Source organism: Abramis brama (assembly GCF_963993115.1).
Source record: "Abramis brama genome assembly, chromosome: 14".
NCBI lineage: Eukaryota > Metazoa > Chordata > Actinopteri > Cypriniformes > Leuciscidae > Abramis > Abramis brama.
The window spans coordinates 38,016,623-38,038,636 of NC_139976.1; the positions used below are offsets into that span (position 1 = coordinate 38,016,623).

The 22,014-nt window shown below is 35.7% G+C and overlaps 1 protein-coding gene across 1 annotated transcript in view; it reads right to left on the reverse strand.

Annotated features, from left to right (window-relative positions):
* abcc3 (ATP-binding cassette, sub-family C (CFTR/MRP), member 3) overlaps window positions 1-21,390 on the reverse strand; it is an 84,732-nt gene extending 63,342 nt beyond the window's left edge. Inside the window, exon 1 of the mRNA XM_084134601.1 lies at window positions 21,165-21,390. Coding sequence (XP_083990727.1) covers window positions 21,165-21,200 — 36 coding nt within the window. The 5' untranslated portion in view covers window positions 21,201-21,390. The remainder of the gene's footprint in view (window positions 1-21,164) is intronic.
* Window positions 21,391-22,014: the final 624 nt, after the last annotated feature.

A 22,014-nucleotide genomic window follows, 5' to 3' on the forward strand; every position in this document is an offset into this window, starting at 1 on the left:
ACATTTGAACTCTCTTGCTATATTACCATCCCCATTCGAGACAAGATCACACACGTGAGTTGATCACCTCCCAATTTACACATCATTCCCTTCACCCATCCCCACCTGAATTCACCCAAACATCTATATGGTTTAATATGAACTATTATCATACAGTGTTATACATGTTTGGTTTCATTTGAAATGTCTCAGTGCGACTGGTACAAAGGTCTCATTCCCACAGAAGTAAAACAGAAAGGTAATGAGGTGTGGAGAGTTTAGAGATATCTGGTTAACAGCTGGGGGTGTGGCCCCATGTAAATCAACCTCTGTCCCCAGTAAGTCTGGGACGGTGATTAATGTAAATTCCCATTGTGAACTCATGTTTACATCTGAGAAGAGGTTTCTGCCTTGGTCTGAGTATTTAGGGAGATGCTGAAGAGGCTCAGGGCGATTTGTAGCTCAAATTAGCCCGTGATCCTGAGTGTGTGCAGGCACTTCGCATCATGTATTTAATAATGTCAGCTTCGAATCTTCTCTCTTTATTCCAGAGCATTTGATGTTTCGTATTGATTATCTTTGAACTGATTATGAAATTAGCATGATACATTTACCTAACATAATAAATTGTAACATTTGATTTTATTCCGACTTTCTTTCATTTGTTTTCATGTTCATTCAGAAGAGAAATAGCCAAGACTTTCTTTATTATAGTGGGGTTTCAGTCTGTTCCTCACACAAAGCCTCAGAAGACTTGAGTTATAAAGCACAAGCCGTTACATTATATTATACTATACTATACTATATGATATTGTATTAAATACTATGGGGGCTGTTGAATGCTTGAATCTGATTGGTTGATGAACGTTCTAAGGTGTGCAATTATATTCAGGGAAACTCACGGATAAAGTAGTTCCGGCAGGTTTCGACCGCATTACAGCTCCATATCACTACGCCAAATGATTTCAGTTATTTCAGACGACAACAGCAAAAGAACCAAAACCCACGACGACACTGACCACGCAAATAAATACTGTAAACAATAGGGTAAAATCGACAAATTATTTCCATGTTTTTTTTTTGCCACAAAATCACGTTTTATGTACGGAAAGCACAAACTCTCTCTCTCCTGCTCAAACACACACACACACACACAGTACAGACACACACTCACACAGAAACGTGTAGTCAGCGCTGCTCTGATGATTTTATCAGTGAAATAGTTTAATAACTTAAAAGCTACATGACATTTCTCACTAGCGAGGAAATAACGGTGTTGTTCTTGAAGCAGATCAACTTACAGTTTCACTATTAGAGACGCTGATGCCGAACACTGTTGAGAGACACAGACTCAGTAACTCTCTCTCTCTCTCTCTCTCTCTCTCTCTCACTAATAACTGCATTAATAACTGCATTAATAACTGCATTAGTAGCTCATTCCTCCATTAATAGCTCTAAAATGACGTTTTGGAATTAGCAACGGAGGCTTGGGATGAGATACGCAAGAAATTAGTCCTACACACAAGAGTGTTTTAAAGACAAAAACCTGACAAATGGAAATATTGATTATAAATTAATAAATAATCAATTTAATTTCATCTTAAATATAGGCTATTTCATCATATACAGTGAAAGAGTAAGAAAAATTAATTTGAAAAATTATGGGGAGATTTTCATGAGTAGTTCTCTTGTGTGCACAAATACGAAATAATCCACGCAATTATTAGTGAATGAGACCCTTATACGTTCGTATAACTATGAATAATAAATAAAAAAAATGAAAGTCCCCGTAGTCAATCATTTTATCCCTGAAAACTCATCTTTGATCACCAAAATGACATATTTAAACGTTTTTTCCTTGAACAAAAATGCCTTAAAATATCTTGAATGTAACTCGACACCCTTGCCTCATTTAGTATGCGTGGTTCTATGAATATGCAAATGAGCCCCACCTCCACTCACTCACTCAGCTCAGAGATCCACTGGTTGACGATCACACGTTGATCTGATTGGTTACAAGGTAGTTTGTGACGTCAGAAACACCAGCGATTTCAAAGCGTGTTTTTGAGACTTTGGTTCACTGGTTCTTAGGCGGATCAAGGCCTTCAAATCACATCACACATGTTGACGTATTTCATGCACATTGCTCCATGCACAGCACTTTATAATAGCTTCAACATATTTTATTCCATCTCATTTCTGTCCTTTTCTTCATCCACGTCCCTCAATACTGGAATCAGCACAGCAGACTCACTCTTGTCTTTCCACATAACAGTTCGCATCTTTTCATAATTCACACTCAATTTTCACTCATTTTTACTAACATTTTTTAAAGTCGGCATGAATTGAAAGTTGCGTGAGTCTTCTTTAGTTGTCCGGTTCTGATCGAAAGTTTTGTTTGAAATAAATGTAAACGAAATATGTGATTTGGATTACAGCTTTTGGGGTTCATTCTGTATATGAGCAAAGTTTTTCTATGAAATGAAAACTCAGTATGTCTGCAAAACATGAAAGATGTCAAAAAACTTGACCACAAAAAGGTGCTTTTAACAAACTGAAAGGCAATCACACACTCTCTCCCCTCGCTAAGATAAACACAGCTGCCGTCCATCTGAACGTGTGTGTGTGTGTGTGTTTGCAGTCTATAGAGTAAACCCAGATCCACTGATGTATACTGAACTCAAAGGGAAAATAACGATAAATGTGCATGTTTCTATTCTGATACTATTCTATTTTCAGAAAGCAATACGCAAAAGGTGGCTATAATGCATTGCTGAGTTTAGTACTTTTTAAGTAGATAAAAACATGATTTATATATACAGATTATAAAGTGTATATGGTATTTTGAGACCACAAAAATATTGCTTCAACATTATTTTTGTCTTCAAGTAAAATTACTAAAATCTTTACTATCATGTAAAATCTAGTCCCTTGAATGGAAGTTTGTTTCCGACAGAATAAAACATTTTAAAAGACAATTGTGACTTTATTTCTCTGAATTGCGACTTTAAAATACGCAATTTTGAGATAAAAAAGACGCAATTACCTTTTTTTATTTATTATTCTGTGGTGGAAACAAGCTTCCATTCCCTTGAAACAAGAAGCAAAGTTGCAAAAGATTACGTTTAAATTTTTCTTTTTCTAGTTTTAAGCACAAATCTCATGCATCAAATGTCTGAGAAAACACTGAAGTGGAATTTAAACCTGGAAATAAAGAGTTTTCCGACTCTGCGCTCACTGAAGAGAAGTGTTGTAGAGATAGTAAAGAATTGCAAGTTTTATTGCAGGATTACAAGCATGCACGGTTCTCCTCTCGTTGAAGGAAAGCACAGATATGGAGTGTGTTTGCACGTGTTCAGACCCGTTGGTTTAAGCCACACCTTCATGAAGGCCTGCGCCAGATGGGCTGCGTTAACTTCCTCAAGCTCTTCAGATCTCAGGCAGAGTTTGCTTTGTGCGCCTCTATTCATCTCCTTCAGGCAAATATGCAAACAGCATTAAGGCACACCTACAAACCAGACGCAGAGCATTCTTTCAGAGTTCACTGTTTCTGAGCCTCTGGACTCACGCTTATCCTATTGCATGCATTATGTCGACAACATATTGCATATACGCATATTGTCACGACTGAACACTGATGATATTTTCTGCATGCATTTTTGTTTAACTATAGCAGAAAGTTATTTCTTAATGTTCCCTGAACGTTCAAAACATACATTTTTTTAAAACGTTTTTTCTTGGTTATGTGAACATTAATGGAACGTTCCATTTTGCAAAGCTCATGAAAATGTTACTTTTGAATGAACATTCCGAAACAAGTAGTAACATTTAAAAAACGTTAGATGAGCATCCAAATGTTTCAGTTTTTTTTTTTATAAATAACATTTTGTTGTTAGTTTATAACTTTTGAGAGAATCTTGCCAGACCGTTCCCTGTTCGCTGGTTTGTTTAGTCCTTTTTAAGTAAATAATGCTAAAAACGTTTTATGAATATTTATATTCACAGATTATATAGTGTATACGGTGATTTCGAGAGTGCACAAGAAAAATGTTGCTTTAAAATGATTTTTGTCTTTAAGTTAAACTAGTGAAATCTAAATAGAATCTTTACTTTAAAATAAAATCTAGTTCCTTGAATCGAGAAGCAAAGTTGCAAAATATTAAGTTTCAGGTTGTTTGTCTGTTGTCTTGTGTGTGTTATGAGATTTACGCTTAAAACATGTAAGGATAAAACTTCAAAAATTTAAAACTTTGTTAGAAAACAAGCAGTGAACTAAAGGCACACTTTCTGTCTTTGTAATGAAACTCCAAACACACCATTAAACTGTTTAACAGTCTTGACAGTAACAGGCGTGGAGACAGATGAGAGATAACGTGCATTTCTCTCATTAAACACAGAAAGAGCTGTAGAAACAAACACAAAAGCTTTTATCTCGAAGGAAACACCTCACTTCACGCTAATGGGGACCAATAAATATCCAGAATTACCAAAACATTCCTCGTCATGTCAGGAAGAAACACCAAATATGGCCGAATTCTGGCTTCCAGACAAGGAATTTTACAATGACTGCATATGATTCATAATGTTTGGATAAATTGAGTGGAACATTGAGCAGTTGTGAGGAATTCTTGTAAATATTATAGGGGAAGATCTGATCTGAACCGCTCAATTGAGTTAACCGAGAGATAAAGAAGCACTTCTGTCAATAACACTGGATATGTACTATTTACAGTTTATCATATAAAAGTACAAATATTATAAATCCTTAAGTTTGTAAGATCTAATGCCTCGAGACAAAGCTTTGATGAAGAATAATGCGCTCTAAAAACAACATTAAAATGGAATTTAAACCTGGGAATACAGAGAAATATTTCAGATTCAGACATTTTTTTGTGTATAGAAACAATTTTAACTCAGAAAGTGATACATTTCTCAAGTAATAACAAAGAAATGACAAGTAACACAATCAATTAAACATGAAGTTTTGAGGTAGAAAGATGAAAATTGTATTTTCTGAAATAGTGGATTTAAAAACCCGATTTTTGCGATGTAAATAATGAAACAAAGATAAATCATTTTAGAACTTTTGCACTGGAAACCAAAGTGACACATTTCAGAGAAAAAAAAAAAAAAACTAATAAAACCATAAAATAAGCTGTCTGCATAAGTGTTCACCCCCCGTGAGCTAATCATAGAGCTCATGTAAAGCACTCACATCTGTCCTCAAATAAAATAAAGATGTCAATGTTCAGATACGGTTTATCTTTGTTTCATCTCAAAAATCTAAAACTTTAACCAGGGGATGCAGACTTTTGCAGCCGCTGAGCGTTGTTTGATCCCCTGATTGTTCCCATATAGAGTTTCCACTTCTAAATCCCTGTTCGCACTGGATTCGTATTACCTGGTGACCTCTAGTCATGTGTAATAATTGCGGAGGTTGTCTGTGATCTTAATCCCGTGCGAATCGGCCATGTCTATAATTCGTAAAGTAAAAATTCCCCCGCAAATGACCGACCATATTTCGCCGAACACGAGGTCCTGTGATAATGTAAGTCGGCATCTCTTTTTTCGTTGTATATCATTTTTTCAAGGTTTTTGTTTCCTATGCGCTTTTTTATCCATCTTTCGCTGCGTTGGAGTGTTTTGATAGTATTTTGGGTGCTGGGTCATCATATCGCTATACACCCTACGATACAACTATACAATTTGCAGAACGAGAAAAACAAAAAGAATGATTAGATGGAGATGGATGACATGTATATCAGCATGCGGTAAAGAACATTCTTCTGGTTATGATATATCATACAGCTAGACCTATAATAACGACAAGGCATTTCCAAGCAATAGCCTATTGACATCACATCCGGGAGATAAGTCAGTAAATCCGAGTTAAATCACAGGCTTCGCTGATCCCGTGCGAACACGCCACACGAAATTCAGATGTGGGGGGGGGGGGTCATTTCTAAATCACACAAGGTCCCCAGATAATACTAATCCAGTGCGAATAGGGTTAAAGTTCCTCTTTATTGTTGCAGATTATCACGCTTATTATGTTTCTTGGTTTAATCTGCAGAACAAGAGGAGGAAAAATGGCCGAACGGTGCAGGAATAATTCTCTAGTAGCGATGGTGTAATTCACGGCAAAAGTGGCACATGAGGAACTATTCAATTCTTTTACACTCAAAATGATTATTTTTGTATATATATATATATATATATATATATAAATATTTTAAACCAAAAAAATAAAAAATAAAAATTTAAACCAAGAATCTTTTTTTGCTATAGCAACAAATTACATTTGTTTTGTATATAAATATAAATTAAGCACAAGTCTAAGGACAAAAGTTGTTAATATCATTAGAAAATCCAAACTTTTGACCAGCAGAGGAAATTAAATCATTTATTCATATAGAAAATATGTTATAGATAGAAATCAGTTGTAGATGTAAAACACAAGTCTCAGCAGCGACAGCTCTATCTTTTCCGTCTACAGACACTTTGTTTGAAAAATACCAGCTGAGAAACACAAACTCTTCCCACTGAGAGTCTTCCCACACACACACACACACACAACACACAGGCCGAGAGACTGAGAAAACACACACTAACATCACAGTCTGCAACCGTTTCACATTTCCAGTCATTGGAAACTTCTATAGTGGTGAATGGAAGCTACAACAAATCTTTCTTTTTTTTGTTGTTGGATTCTTTACATTTACATTTCTGCATTTGGCAAACGCTTTTATCCAAAGCGACTTACACACCGTGTCCTAACATCACGCGACACGCTATAAAAGGTATTTTCCATGTTAATCAGAGTGTTTGTCCTAACCAGCGACACGCGACGATTCTATTTTAGAAACGGTTTCTATTTTTCTGCGTCGCGCTTGAACAACAAACACAAAGTGTGGCGATGATAATCTCTCAGGAACTGTTTATGTGCTTTATTTAATGTTAAAAGCGTGTAATGTGACTCTGAATATCATTTAGTGCTCCAGCTTTGAAGCTGTAAAAGCAACAATGGATAATTCACCTCAGATCTTCAAATTAAACACATGGAAACAAGAACGTTCAAACTGTGAACAAACAAGTGTGTTCTTTGACAACGTTTGTTCTAGTAACTCAGCCTAGGTATTTTAATCATGTTTAAATGGTGTAATATTTGTGAATTTGATTATGGAGCTACTTATCCATTTTCTTGCGAGTGCCGTCGAGATTAATCTCTGGTGCCGCGAGACTCCGCCCACACGCTGCTCTGATTGGCTGTGGGTTTTGATTGAATCGCAGTCGCGTCGCGTCTAGTGTGGACAGACAAATTAGCTGGAATCTTTTCACATCGCGTCTGGCTAGGACACGTGTTACATTGCATTTCAAGGTTCACATTTACATTCTTATCAGTTCTTGCTTTGGGAATCGAACAAATGACCTTGGCGTTGCAAGCGCTCTACTGTTTGAGCTACAGGAAAGCTTAATTCCTGTTCTTTTTTGCTTATTTGCTCCAATGGCAAAAGAAAAAATTCCAATGACTTTCCAAAAGAGGAAAAAAGGAAGGAAGGAAAAGGAAGGTAGAAAGATCACTGCCTCAGCTGTTGAGAAACACTCAAGTTTACAATGATTTCATGCCAAGTATATGTTATAAATACATTACATTAATACATTATAGTACATTTAGTACAATAAAATATATGTAAACATTTTTGCTAAATTTACAATGTTAATTACTGTGGAAAAGGGTCAATTATTAAAATGACTAATAGATTCACTTTACAATCATTTCAATTTTGAGGAGTTTGAAAACTGATTTCTTTTCCACTGCTGGTCAAAAGTTTGGATTTTCTGATGATATTAACAACTTTTGTTTGATAATTAGTTTATATGTATATACAAAACAAATGTAATTTTATGCTATAGCAATTTAAAAGGTTCATAAGATAAAAATAATAATAAAAGACTAAAAAATAATTTTAAGTATAATCAACTTGGCTACACTCAAAAACCGTTTACACGCAATTTACGCAATTTAATGAATAGTAAAATTCCAGAATAATCCTTACGTTATTAAATTGAATAAATTGAACAATCCTTAATCACTTATTCAATTCAATTACATAAGGATTATTCAATTAAATTTGATGGAATTTTACTATTCATTAAACTACATTCATCTTTTAAAAAATGTAATCTTATTTAACTTATTTTGATGAGTTAATGTAAAAACATATGTTGTCAACTTATTGGTCATATCACAGGGCTGCCAACTCTCACGCATTGAGCGTGAGACTCACGCAATTGACACTTTTCACACGCTCTCACGCCACACATCCATTTTCTCACGCACAGAAAAATTGCGGAGCAAAGAGGTACTTTTAATATTAAACTAATTCTCAGCTCTTAGATTTCCGTCAATTTTATTACGAAATTCATACAAAAATACGTTTGGCGCTTGTAAATGTGACGTGACAGATCGCTGAGCGCCTCAGTTCAAGTGCACGTGAACCGATCATCTGTTACTCTTTTATTTAAAGACGCAGTACAACTTACCGAAAGTATACATAATATCGATCAATTAGTGTTTTTCAACCACGGAAAGAGGTCAATATAACAGCAGGAGAACAATTATGTCACATAACGTTACATTTACCTCAGGAAAGCCATTTAACGACCATAGCATGTTAACTGAATAGAAAAAATATCTAGAGAGGAGATTTTGCTGAGCACTATATTACATATTTATTATATTTTTACTTATGTCATTAAATAATTGTTATTATAACAAAAACAGCATTATATTTAATTTAATTTGTTATTTTTAACCTTTAATAATACCAGCAGATTGGGCCCTCTATGTTTACAGCATTAGGTGAGATTTTTTTTTTTAAATAAAATTTAAAATAAACATGTATCCAAATTAGTCAATATTGAATCAAAATCGGAATCAAATCACAAGAATGGAATTGAAATCTTAAATTTTTGTCAAGCAATAATAAAAACTGTATCCTACTAGTCATTGTACAATGTAAACATTGTAACATGTTGTCACTAAACTTCATAAAATTCTATTTAGTTACCAAATGTTTTGACAATCACAATTACACTTATTGTGATGCAATATTTGTTTTGCATACCCCACCAAAAGAAAATCTCACTCCAAGCTAAACTCAAAAGTTGGCAGCCCTGATATCATTTTTATACAGTGTACACATTATTTAGTTAGTGACTTAGTGATCAAAACTCTTCAAAGTAGCCATTATAGCCAGCAGTTTTAATAATAATAATAATAATAATAATAATAATAACCGGTCAAAAGTTTGGAAAAGTTTTTTTTTTTTTTTTTAGTTTTCAAACTCTCTTCTGCTCACCAAGGCTGCATTTATTTGATTGAAAATACAGTAAAAAAGTTTCAATATTATTATAGTTTAAAACAGCTGATTTCTATGTAGTAAAGTGTAATTTATTCCTGTGATCAAAGCTGAATTTTCAGTGTCACATGATCCTTCAGAAATCATTCTAATATGAGGATTTGACGCTCAAGAAACATAAAAAAATGTAAGTGTTCATGTAAAACTTAATCACAAAATGAATGTTTATGGTGCAAAAAAAGTAGACTTCAGGCAAAGGATTAATGCTAGAAAAATGTGGAATGTGACCTCTTTAATATCCTTATGTTACTCCGGTTTTCCAGGTACTTGCCCTACATTCCCAGATCTTAGAAAGCTTGTCCTGTACATTGAGATTGACTGCAAAGCCACTTCTGGACATGGTGCTTATCACAAGTTGCTTTTGTCACACAATCAACACCCTTTATATAGGCTACTGTAGAAAGGCGGTTGCAATCTCACAATGCATACAGTGTTCTCAAAAACCTCAAACCACAGTAAGAGAAAAAGTATGGTTAATAATTATCGTGCTTCATGCTGGCAGCTGTACAGTAACACCAGACTGAGGACGAAGATGATAATAACAACAGATATAGATCCATATACGTGCATGGCATGCATCTGACATATATCAGCATTATTATACATCAAAAACCCATATTGGTTCACCACTAATGTTTGGTTCGCCCACAGATATTAAATGTACAGTATGGAATTTTTTCTCCACTAGGGGTCGCTAACCTATTTACAATAACAAAGGCGTAGTTTGATGACGCAACATTTGCTAAGAATTATGGAACTTGTCGTCAACGTCAAGCCGACCGATCTAATAATGTTTATGGTTGACTGAATACATTGATGTTTTTATCATGACTGTGATATGAAGCAGTTCGGGATTGCTAAGAGACTGCTATCAGCTCCACACGCGACGCGATCCCGCGGATATAAAAGGAATATGGACATTTCATTCTACCGAACTACACGCAGAATTACTACTCACAGGTCAGTTTATTAGACAAATTAAACTTGTGAGGTAACGCAGCGCTGTTTCACTTGGTCTAACATTACACTAGCACACTAAACTGCATTTGAATGTGTTGAAATGTATGTGTTAGTTTGTCTGTATGAGACTATCAGTAAACTAGATCAACATTAGAATAACATACAGATCATATTCTGACATTTTATCATTGTTGAACTATATAACATTGATTAGTTTTATGTAAATGTGCTCACCTGTTTAATAAAGTACATGTAGGAGCGGTCGAAGTCTCGGACGTGGAGCTCTCGTTTATATGCTGTCTATGGGAGCTCTCGGCATCTCGAAAACACCGCGCTGATATTGAGTCTCGGATTAGTTCTCCTTTTTTATCCAAAGTCTGCTTGCCATGGTCCATAATGTTTGAACGAAACAACAACAGCGTGCAGATAGACATTGCGAACTACAGTGGTCCACGTCTGTCGTCTTGGTTACTATCAGAGGGCTCTGGTTCATAGCTCTGGTTGCCATGGCAGCACGAGCGGAAACCAGGGACAACGCGGATATGACGCCACTGACTGCGACAAAACGGAAATAAAGAAACGGGACGTTTCTCAAATTAAATTACAAATTTCTCCTGGTTTGAAAGTTGTTGGAAACAGTCGGGATAATGTAAGTAAACAACTAAAAAAAATATATAACATAGATATATAACATTGATTTTTGCTATTTTTAAAGCAAAAAAGTTACATATAGTGCCTTTAACCTCTGGTGCTCTTTGTGTGTTGGGTCAAGAATGGCCGAAATTATTTTTTTTATTTCAATGAAATGAATGCACTATATTTTAGCTTGATAATGTTTTTTTACTTAATATTTTTTATTTTTAGGGGATTTTATGGTACCAAATTATATTTACGCTGTATTTATAATCCATTTATTCACTTTTTGAGCATAGACCTGAAAATTTAATTTCTAACTTACACTGTCGTAAATGTTGAATGCTTTGATCTCTTTTAAAGACGACGCTTGGCAGATTATTGCTGAAGTGAGAAAAGTTTTAAAAAGTGAACTTAAAAAAAGTTACAGAATTTTACGTTTATTGTTATGGAAAATGTGCAAAAATATATTTCCAATTTTTACATGAAATATATATTTTCAAAAACATGTTTTACTCTAAAATTGTGAGAAAATCAAAGCCACAAATCTAAACAAGTTGTGTTCCAAATTTGAAGTTGATATCTCAAAAATGATCTTTCAGTGAGATGTTGTTCGGCTGCAGTACCAAACGCTTCCACTAGAGGAAATTCATCTTTATTAATTTCCAATGCGCTTATTTTTGACCACGAGGAGCTCAAGTGTGACTTTTTTTTTTCAGGACCATTTAACCTTTATGAATCATGTCCATGATTTTATTTTTGTGAGTTCACATCGCAAGTGCCAAAACCGTTACCAAGTTTCATATCATTCCGATGAGGAACAAAAAAAAAAACGTAAAAATGTTCGTCAAAAATGACATGAGAGCACCAGAGGGTAAAGAGATTATCATGAGATCTGTAGTGCAGCACTGATGCAATCATCAGCTGTATTATTATTTTTAATATTCATGCACACAAATGCATAATTAGACAGATACTATTATTTACAGTGAGCTGTGTAAATATGATCCGTATCATAGGAAATTCTCAACAGGCGTAACACCAAACTCAGCAATCCAAACACGCACTCAGATTTACACAATGACTAGCAAAACAAGCCGACTTCAACAGGAAGTGTGACACAAGGACCAGCTTTTGCTTTCCAAACACACAGTGTTCGAGCACTATGTTTCCTTCCAAAGTTATCATAAGACACCGACGACGAGTGAAGCCTTGCGAGGGGAATTCACACCGCCTTAATGAAGAACTGAAACCCAAAAGATATATTTAGAGACAGATTTTCCCATTGTTAATGGGAAATGCAACAACACAAGGTCAATAATTGGCACATTTCTTCAAAAGTGCATCTTTATTAGCATCACGCAGCACTTTAAGGCTTTATATAGTGCGTTTTTGCTCACGTGATTTCAGTTGCATGTGAAACGATCAGTTTATAGAGAGCCTAAGTCCCGCCCCTCCGCTTCCGGCTCATGGGACCTTACTTCGGAAAAAATATGTATGGTAGTCAATGGCGAGAGACAGCTTATCTTTTTATTCCGTTTGAACTGTGCCCTGAATTACACATATGATGTTTGTCAATTTAAAAGATAATTATGAAAGTCAAGAAAGTCACAGTTTGTCATAAAACAGAAGAGTAATGTTTAGTTTTATGTGAAAATCGCTCAATGAACTACATCTCTCGTCTCGCACTATGTACGTCACCAACATGGTCTCGTGTGTGTGCAGTCTGGTACAAAACACTGAGGCATGACGGCGTAACGTTACGATTATAACGTCAGACTATAGAAACAGACAGACGTTAGCTTCAGCAAAGTTAGCTTCATTCAATGAGAGAAAAGGTATGACGTCGCATGTGCGCCTTCGGGGTTTGTAGTCTCTGTAATTACGTATTTTCACAGTCTTATACCTCAACAGTTTTACATCAAACTGCGACTTTCTTGACTTTAAAATGTATCTTTTAAATTGACAAACATCATATGTGTAATTCAGGGCACAATTCAAACGAGATCAAAATATTTGTTGTCTCGCGCCATCGACTACCATACAATATTTTTCCGAAGTAAGATCCCATGATGTTCCACCGGAAGGGGAGGGGCTTAGGCTCTCTATATCGACTGGCAACAAATCAGCACATTCTCAATCAAAAGTCATTTTGCTACGTAGTAGTTTTACTGGTAACACTTATAAGGTTCATTAGTTAAAAGTAGTTAATGTATTTACTAACATGAACTAACCATGAGTGAGCGGTAACACTTTATTTTACAGTGTCCTTGTTAATGTTGCATGTACTTACCATAGTAATAACTATAAATTATTGCTGCACGATTAATCATATCGCAATCGTGATGTCAAGCCTATGCGATTATATGACGCAAAATGCTCCGATTTTTATGTGAAATAAACAAATTAGGGCTGTTAACGCAATTAACGCAGCATCTGTTCAATTTTGGCTAGTGTTACATGATCCCGCTCTTATTCATGCAAATGCTTTTAAAGCATTCACGCGCGACAGCGGCTGGTCTTAAAGGGACAGTACACAGGAGCCACTAATTATCTGTAGCCGCGTTTCCATTACCCTTTAGATTGCGCAAATTGAAATTGCGAATTGAAAATACGTTTAATGGAAACACATAATTTTCGCAAAAACTCCCATTTATCGCAAAAAAGTTTTTACACTCGCATGAGGAGGTTTTTCAGGCAATTCGAAAAAGAAATATTTTGCAAAACTGCAATGGAAACAGTTTTTGCACATTTACAGTCACCTGACGTAGATGACGCGGTGTGTTTGGACAGAATACCAGACAGAGCTCTTTATTAAATTCATATAAGACAAAAGAATTACAGGAATAATGGATTCTAAACCTCAAAGAAATGCCACAATCAAGACCTCGGAGCAGAAATGAGGGAGAAACACCCAGAAACTCCTCATATGTGCCGCTGTCAAGTATAATAAGGGTCGTTATTTGTCGACATTTAGAAAAAAATCGTAAAAGTTTTGCGCAAATCTGTAATGGAAACGCGCCTACTGTTGTTAAAGTTAATCAAAGAAGAAAGGGAACAGAGAAAAACACTCACTGTTCTTGACTAAAAAACTTTTGTAACTTTAATAAGGATTAGTCTATATATAATTTATAATTAATGCAGCACAGACTGTTTGATAACTTTATTCAATGTATGTATATGTCCTACATGTTAGATAGGAAGGGCACAGGTAGCCTAAATATGATCATAAATATGAATATAAATATAATATTCATTTTTTTATGGGTTTATGTGAGAATTGTTTGAAGTTTACCTAAATTAAAAGTTGTTATATTTTTTGAAGCCTAATAAATGATTTAAAAAAAAAAAAAAAGATAGCTTTCAATTGCAATGACGGAATCACTGTGATGTTGGATGGCTATAATTAATGTTTAAAATTAATGTCATTTTTATCCAGACATCAATGGCTTATTGATCATTATAGGTGTTATCAATCATTTAGTTGCTGTTGCTAGTTTGAGTTGAGAAATAGGCTACACATTTCAGCATTACCACTAATCTGTGTGTGCAGTTTCCTTGAGAACCAAGCAAGTTGAATCAGGAAACCATTTGTTTATTATATCGCAATCGCATATCGCAATATTGACCTCAATAATCGCAATATGACATTTTCCCCAAATTGTGCAGCCCTTCTATAAATTATGCATAATTACATGCAACTAACCCTCAACCAAACCCTAATCCTACCCTAACCCTATAGTAAGTACATGTAGATACTTAATATTACTCAGTACTTAAAGGTCCCATTGCATGAAAATTTCACTTTATGAGGTTTTTTAACCTTAATATGTGTTCCCCTAGCCTGCCTATGGCCCCCAGTGGCTAGACGTTTTGATGGGTGTAAACCAAGCCCTGGGTATTTTTGAGAAAATGAAAGCTCAGACAGTCACCTCCCCTTAGTTCCTTCATCCAAGCCTCTGAAGAACCAGTGGGTTATGTGAATTTCTGATGTGTAATTGTTCAAGTTCAGACAGATAATCTTTCTCTCAAAGTCGTTCAATACTGTTCATGCATCAGTAAATCAAGCCAGTGACTAAACGATCAACTTCACATCGTTTCTCTTAGTAGGATGAAAATAATCTTAAACTGTGATTAATATATACAGAAAGCGATCAAAGAACAATCCCTTTCCAGTCGCCCAAGCTGTCAATCACACAGCGTGAGTTTATCTGGACAGTTGCCAAAACTTGTTATGAAATGACGCTGTTACGCTGCACAACGAAGCTCTTACTGTACTTAACTCATGTTTGCATTGGTGAAATCATTAGTGAGAGAGCAGAAACTGTGTTGCAATGATAAGATCTTCATTCACGCGATCAACAGGCTGTCATCTGCTCAGTGCTCATCACTGCAACCTTTTATGTGATGGGAATAGATCTAAATACGTAAAAAACTTCTCACGATTTGTTCATCTCGATAGCTGTAATAGTACAAACGTATAATAGCTGTAATAGTAAAAGTTTTCGAGAGAGTTCCACATGTAATGCTAAATATTTCATATTGTCAGCCAATCACAGCAGAGGGCGTTTACACTGAAGTCTCACAGCAGCCAATCACAGCAGTGGGCGTTTACACTGAAGTCTCACAGCAGCCAATCACAGCAGAGGGCGTTTACACTGAAGTCTCACAGCAGCCAATCACAGCAGAGGGCGTTTACACTGAAGTCTCACAGCAGCCAATCACAGCAGTGGACGTTTACACTGAAGTCTCACAGCAGCCAATCACAGCAGTGGACGTTTACACTGAAGTCTCACAGCAGCCAATCACAGCAGAGGGCGTTTACACTGAAGTCTCACAGCAGCCAATCACAGCAGTGGGCGTTTACACTTAAGTCTCACACAGACACGCCCCTTCAAACAGAGCGTTCAAATCAGAGGCTAAAATCAGGCTAGGAAATATGCCTTTTATTTCTAAATTATAACAACTTTTGATCTAAAAAACATACTAACATTATAAGGGCACCCCAGGAAACATTAATACATTATTAATAATAAAATAATCCATGCAATGGGACCTTTAATATATAATTACAGTGTAACAATGACATCCTAAAATGTTAATCTTTGCTAACGTTAGTTAATAAAAAATCCAGCTGTTTATTGTTAGTTCATGTTAGTTCACAGTGCATTAACTAATGTTAACAAGATTTTAGTATTAGTATTAGTAAATGTGAAAATTAATATTAACAAAGATTAATAAATGCTGTATATGAGGAGTTCATTATTAGTTTGTGTTATTGTAGTTAACTAATGTTAACTAATGAACCTTATTGTAAAATGTTACCGTTTTACTCAGCAGTGTTTAACTGTGTAAAGCGAACGCTGGCCTGCTTGGGTCAAGAGATTGTAGCAATTAATTATGCTTTTTTGAATATTGCGTTTCATGCAGTGTGTAATAGAGCTGTTCGTGAGTGTAGAAGCTCTGCAATGTTTAAAAGATCAAAGTGCAGGAAAATAAAGTTTTTGTCTCCTTAAAGAAAGAATCGATTCTGAACTTTCCTGAAACGAGTCGTCAGTAATTCAATCTCACTTCCGTCACATTTCTACGTAGGTTTGTAACTAATTTGCTTAAATGGTTTTGATTGGCTGAACAGCGTCTCTTAGCCCCGCCCTCAAACACTGTAGTGTATCTGAGACTGGAAGAGTTTGGTTCGTGTTGTTCGTGTCGAGAAGACGCTGTTTTCTGAGATTGATACGGTGAAACCCACGCCATCGTTACTGTTCGTATCACTGTGATCAAGAGCTGAGATTCAGATATGATAATGAGCGTTTGCTTTCTGACCAATCAGAACAGAGCAGCTCTCAGAGAGGCGGGGTTTAGAGAGACTGAATCTTCAAACGAAGCATTTCAGACACTGAGAGGAAAGAGCTGATGTGAAGTGGAGATTATGAGGAAATGTAAGTGTTTTTGAGCTTGAATGTAAACCTGAACGAGTAAAGCTGAGGTTTGCTTTTCCTGGAGGAAATACCAGAACGAATGTTGTTAAAGTTTTAGATAAGTTTAGATTTCAGGCTTTGGCTGTGTATCTATCTATCTATCTATCTATCTATCTATCTATATCTATATACATCTATCTATCTATCTATCTATCTATCTATCTATATCTATATACATCTATCCATCTATCTATCTATCTATCTATCTATCTATCTATCTATCTATCTATATCTATATACATCTATCCATCTATCTATCTATCTATCTATCTATCTATCTATATCTATATATCTATCTATCTATCTATCTATCTATCTATATACATCTATCTATCCATCTATCTATCTATCTATCTATCTATCTATCTATCTATCTATCTATCTATCTATCTATCTATCTATCTATCTATATCTATATCCATCTATCTATCCATCTATCCATCTATCTATCTATCTATATCTATATATCTATCTATCTATCTATCTATCTATCTATCTATCTATCTATATACATCTATCTATCCATCTATCTATCTATCTATCTATCTATCTATCTATCTATCTATCTATCTATATCTATATCCATCTATCTATCTATCTATCCATCTATCCATCTATCTATCTATCTATATCTATATACATCTATCTATCTATCTATCTATCTATCTATCTATCCATCTATATCCATCTATCTATCTATCTATCTATCTATCTATCTATCTATCTATCTATCTATCTATCTATCTATCTATCTATCTATCTATCTGTCTGTCTGTCTGCATATATATATAAAAACATTATTGTTTAATAAAAAAAGACTAAAAATTACACAATTTGTGATGCAACTGATAGTCTTGATGCAAGACTATGTTGAAATCTGACTGCCCCAAAATGAATCACACTTCATATTCTTGTCATTATAAAGCAACACACAATCAGCACATTAAAATACAAAAATACTTGTGAAGTGAATAAATAAATGTGTTCTGCAGTTAATAGGCAAGTCTTTCATCACAGAACTGGAGTCACTCCATAGTAACTACACTCAACAAAAGGCCCCGAGGGAAACTGACTGACTGCAATACGACAGAGAGGTAAATAAGTAGCCTAATAGGTTCATTTTGTTTAAACATTTATTAAATAATCCCCCATAAAGCAGGCACTTTTGTCTTTAAGTGTTCGCCTGAATCGACCGCAGTGCTAACAGGGATTTATCCGATCACGAGACGATCCAGGCGAAATCAAGTAGGTCGACGCTGATGAGAGAAACAAACACGGGTCAAGCCAGGACAGGGATTAGAAACGGAGCGGCGAATAAATGTTAATATAAATATTTCCGGCCCCAGACGAGAGACCTTACCTGACATTTCACACACGCCAGTAATTGCTTTAGCTCTCGTTGTAGTAACACTCAGAATTAAAGACTGTGAGGTAATCCCTGCTGGATTAACTCCAGGCAAACCCAACATTATTCAGACACCGGATATCATTTTTGATATTTGTTTACTAGTGTGTGCAGGACACTATAGTTCATTTATGGAAGTGAGGAGAGCAAAATAAAGTGACATATTATACCCAAAAATTCTTCATACAGTGTAAAATATATACAAATTTGGGACCAAAAATGATTCGGACACTTTGACCTGATCATGTTTTGCTTCAGTGTGTTTTCTTTAATTGCTAATGCTCTTTTTACACACAGACTGAACAAAATGAAGCATTGCTTGGTGATTGGTTGAGCTAAACTGGTATTATCTAATTGTGTAGTTAAATTTAACAGCTGACAGATATTCAACATAATTCATGTGTTAGTCGAACATTTTAGAGTTGATTTTTTTGGGAACTCTGTTCAAAAGATCTGATTCAGTGAAACGAGTGTGTTTAATGAGGAAGACGTCCCGCAGCGTCCATTAATATTAACATTAATGTGTTATTTTTCCCCAAATTCTGTGTTATTGAGGGTCGGGGCACGTCGTCACAGGCTCTGGAGAGAAATCTCTGTTGTTTGCGAGGTTATTCCAGGTAAAGGCTTATTTTCTGGGTCATTAGACTCTCCCATACAGTCTGTATTACAGACGATCAACAGTATGTAGGTTAAGAAGAAATGCAAAGAGCTGGAAATCTCTTCTGTTCCCCTGCTGGAAGTCTTCAATCCTGGGTCAAAACGGGACATATGAGCGTGAAAATCAAGGTTTCTTTTGGACGCCTTCTGTTAAACGTGTTAAGGAGAGTCTTTGGTCATATATATATATATATATATTGAGTGCACGTGCAAATACTCCAAGTGCCTTAGCAACTGCATAGTAACACCCTAGTAACCACCCACGTCACCCTAGCAACCACATGGCAACACCCTAGCAACCACCTGAAGTACTCTAGCAACACTATAGCAGCCACACAGAACACCCTCAACCATCCAGTATACCCTAGCAACCACTCCAAGTACTCCAGCAACACCAGAGCAGCCACCGAGAACACCATAGTACACCCTCAACCACCTAGCAACCATCCAGTATACCCTAGCAACTCCTTAGCAACCACTCATGCCACACTAGCGACCACCCAGAACACCCTAGCAACACCCTCAACCACCTTGCAACGCACTAGCAACCATCCAGTATACCCTCGCAACCACTCATACCACCCTAGCAACTGCATATCAACACCCTAGCAACCACCCCAGGTACTCTAACACCCTAGCAACACCCTCAACCACCTAGCAACCATCCAGTATACCCTCGCAACCACTCATACCACCCTAGCAAACCGCATATCAACACCCTAGCAAGCACCCCAAGTACTCTAACACCCTAGCAACACCCTCAACCACCTAGCAACCATCCAGTATACCCTAGCAACACCCTAGCAACCACTCATACCACCCTAGCAACCGCCTAAAAACACCCTAGCAACCAAGTGCCGAGCTTTACCACTGCAAGCACCACTCACATGTTCTTCAGGAAATGTGCATTATTATTATTATTCTTCTGTCCACTGTTTGTCATAGACCCATGAATGAGGCGTCAGATCGACTCTCATCTAAGGTCTACATTACAGATGTAAGTGTGTCGACTCAGACGATGAGATGTTCATCACTGCCGTGTTTACTCAGCTCACGCTGCACGGTTTGATCGTCAGTGATATGATTAGACTCGCTGTGCAGCTGCTGTGATGAACTATTGTATAGGTCGAGACGTTCAGATGGTTTTACTCTCTCAGGTTTAGATTAGATTCTGATGCACGAGACACAAGGAAACACACTGCTCTCTTCATCTCCTGATCTGCATCTGTGTGTGTGTGTGTGTGTGTGTGTAGGCACAGTTACATGCAACTAAGCCAAACCCTATAGTAAGTACATGTAGTTAATCAATATTACACAGTACTTACATGTATAATTACACTGTAACAACTAAGTGTATATAATCCATCATTCAGTTTATAAAACAAAGTTTCATGAATGTTAAACTTAATTGAACTTTATAAATGCATCTAATTTAATTTGCAATGCTAAAATTAATTTCATTCAGTTTTTGCATGTTTGTAGAAAAATGCTTTTTATTTAAATAAACTGTCTGCTAATATATAATTCCTAAATATATTCCAGTTCATTTTTATTTGTAGTTTTTTCCGCTATTAAAGTATTCAAACTCAATTATTATTTTAGTAGACTATCTATTACTGTGTGTACTTTACTGCCTTGCTTTACCTTGAGCTTCTTTGTGTGTGTGTGTGATACATGTATCCGCTGTGATCTTTGTTCAATAATAACAAGTATTTAAACTCAAACCTCGGTTCTCGCTGTTGAACCGAATCACTACGAACCGAACACGTCCGATGTTCGGTTCACTGAAAACAGTGCTCGGAACCACATACTACTCGCACTACTTGTATCATATCTTCTTTCTATGGCAGAAATAGTCTGCTAGTAGTATGCGGTTCCGAATTCAGCATGAGTCAACAGTTGGTTCTAGAACACAAGAAACGATTCACTAACAACTCGGAACCGATTCAGTAAAACGATCCAACTCAGAAGATTAGACGCTTTGCTTCAGCGTAACGCGCCACTCCAGCAACTCATATGATTCGTTCGTAGTTTAACGAGTGTCAAGGAAACAGAGCACAGCAGAAAAGCTTCTTTATAAATAATTTACAGCTGAAAACCGCCGAACCCAGATGTGTTTGGAGAACTCACCCAGAATGGCAGCTCGCGGCCGCACAAGAACTCCATTCGCGCTGATGTTAATGGACCTCTTCCTAGTGCCGGGAGGATGTGGCTGCTTTTCTCTTTTCTTCTTGCATGCAACTAAAACACACGGTCATGAATGACACACACTGCACCGACGGATAGCCAGATAATGTGTGTGTGTGTGTGTGTGGCCGGTCCCGACCCTCCTCCCCCCGTCCAGAACCGAGAGTGCATTAGAAACAGTCTGTCACTCAGAGGTAGTCATGGCACGAGACTCCGCCCACTTTTAAAAATCTACTGAAGCCTGTGGGGTTTGATGGGGTTCGTGGAGAAGTGCGAAAACAAGACATGTAATACATACATATAAAAACAAGATTAAAGTAACACAATAAATACATTTGAAACCAATACAAAAATAATTTAAATAAATAGATGATAAATTAATACATTAAATAAATAAATACAATTATATTTAAATATAAATAATTTAATTAAATAATAAATTAAATACAAATTAGTATATAAAATAGTATTTAAATAAACGAAATAAATTTGATTAAACATAAATTAAATTAAATAACATCAACAAAATAAATACATTTGAAACAAATAAAAAAATAATTAAAATAAATAAATAATACATTATGTTAAACTAAATTGATTAAAAAAAAAATAGTATTTAAATAAATAAAATAATTTGAATTAAACATAAATTAAATAAATAACATCAACATAACAAATATATTTGAAACAAATAAAATATAATTAAAAAATAAATGAATACATTATATTAAAATAAATTGATTAAAATATATAAATAAAACTTTATTAACATACAAATAAACTAATACATTAA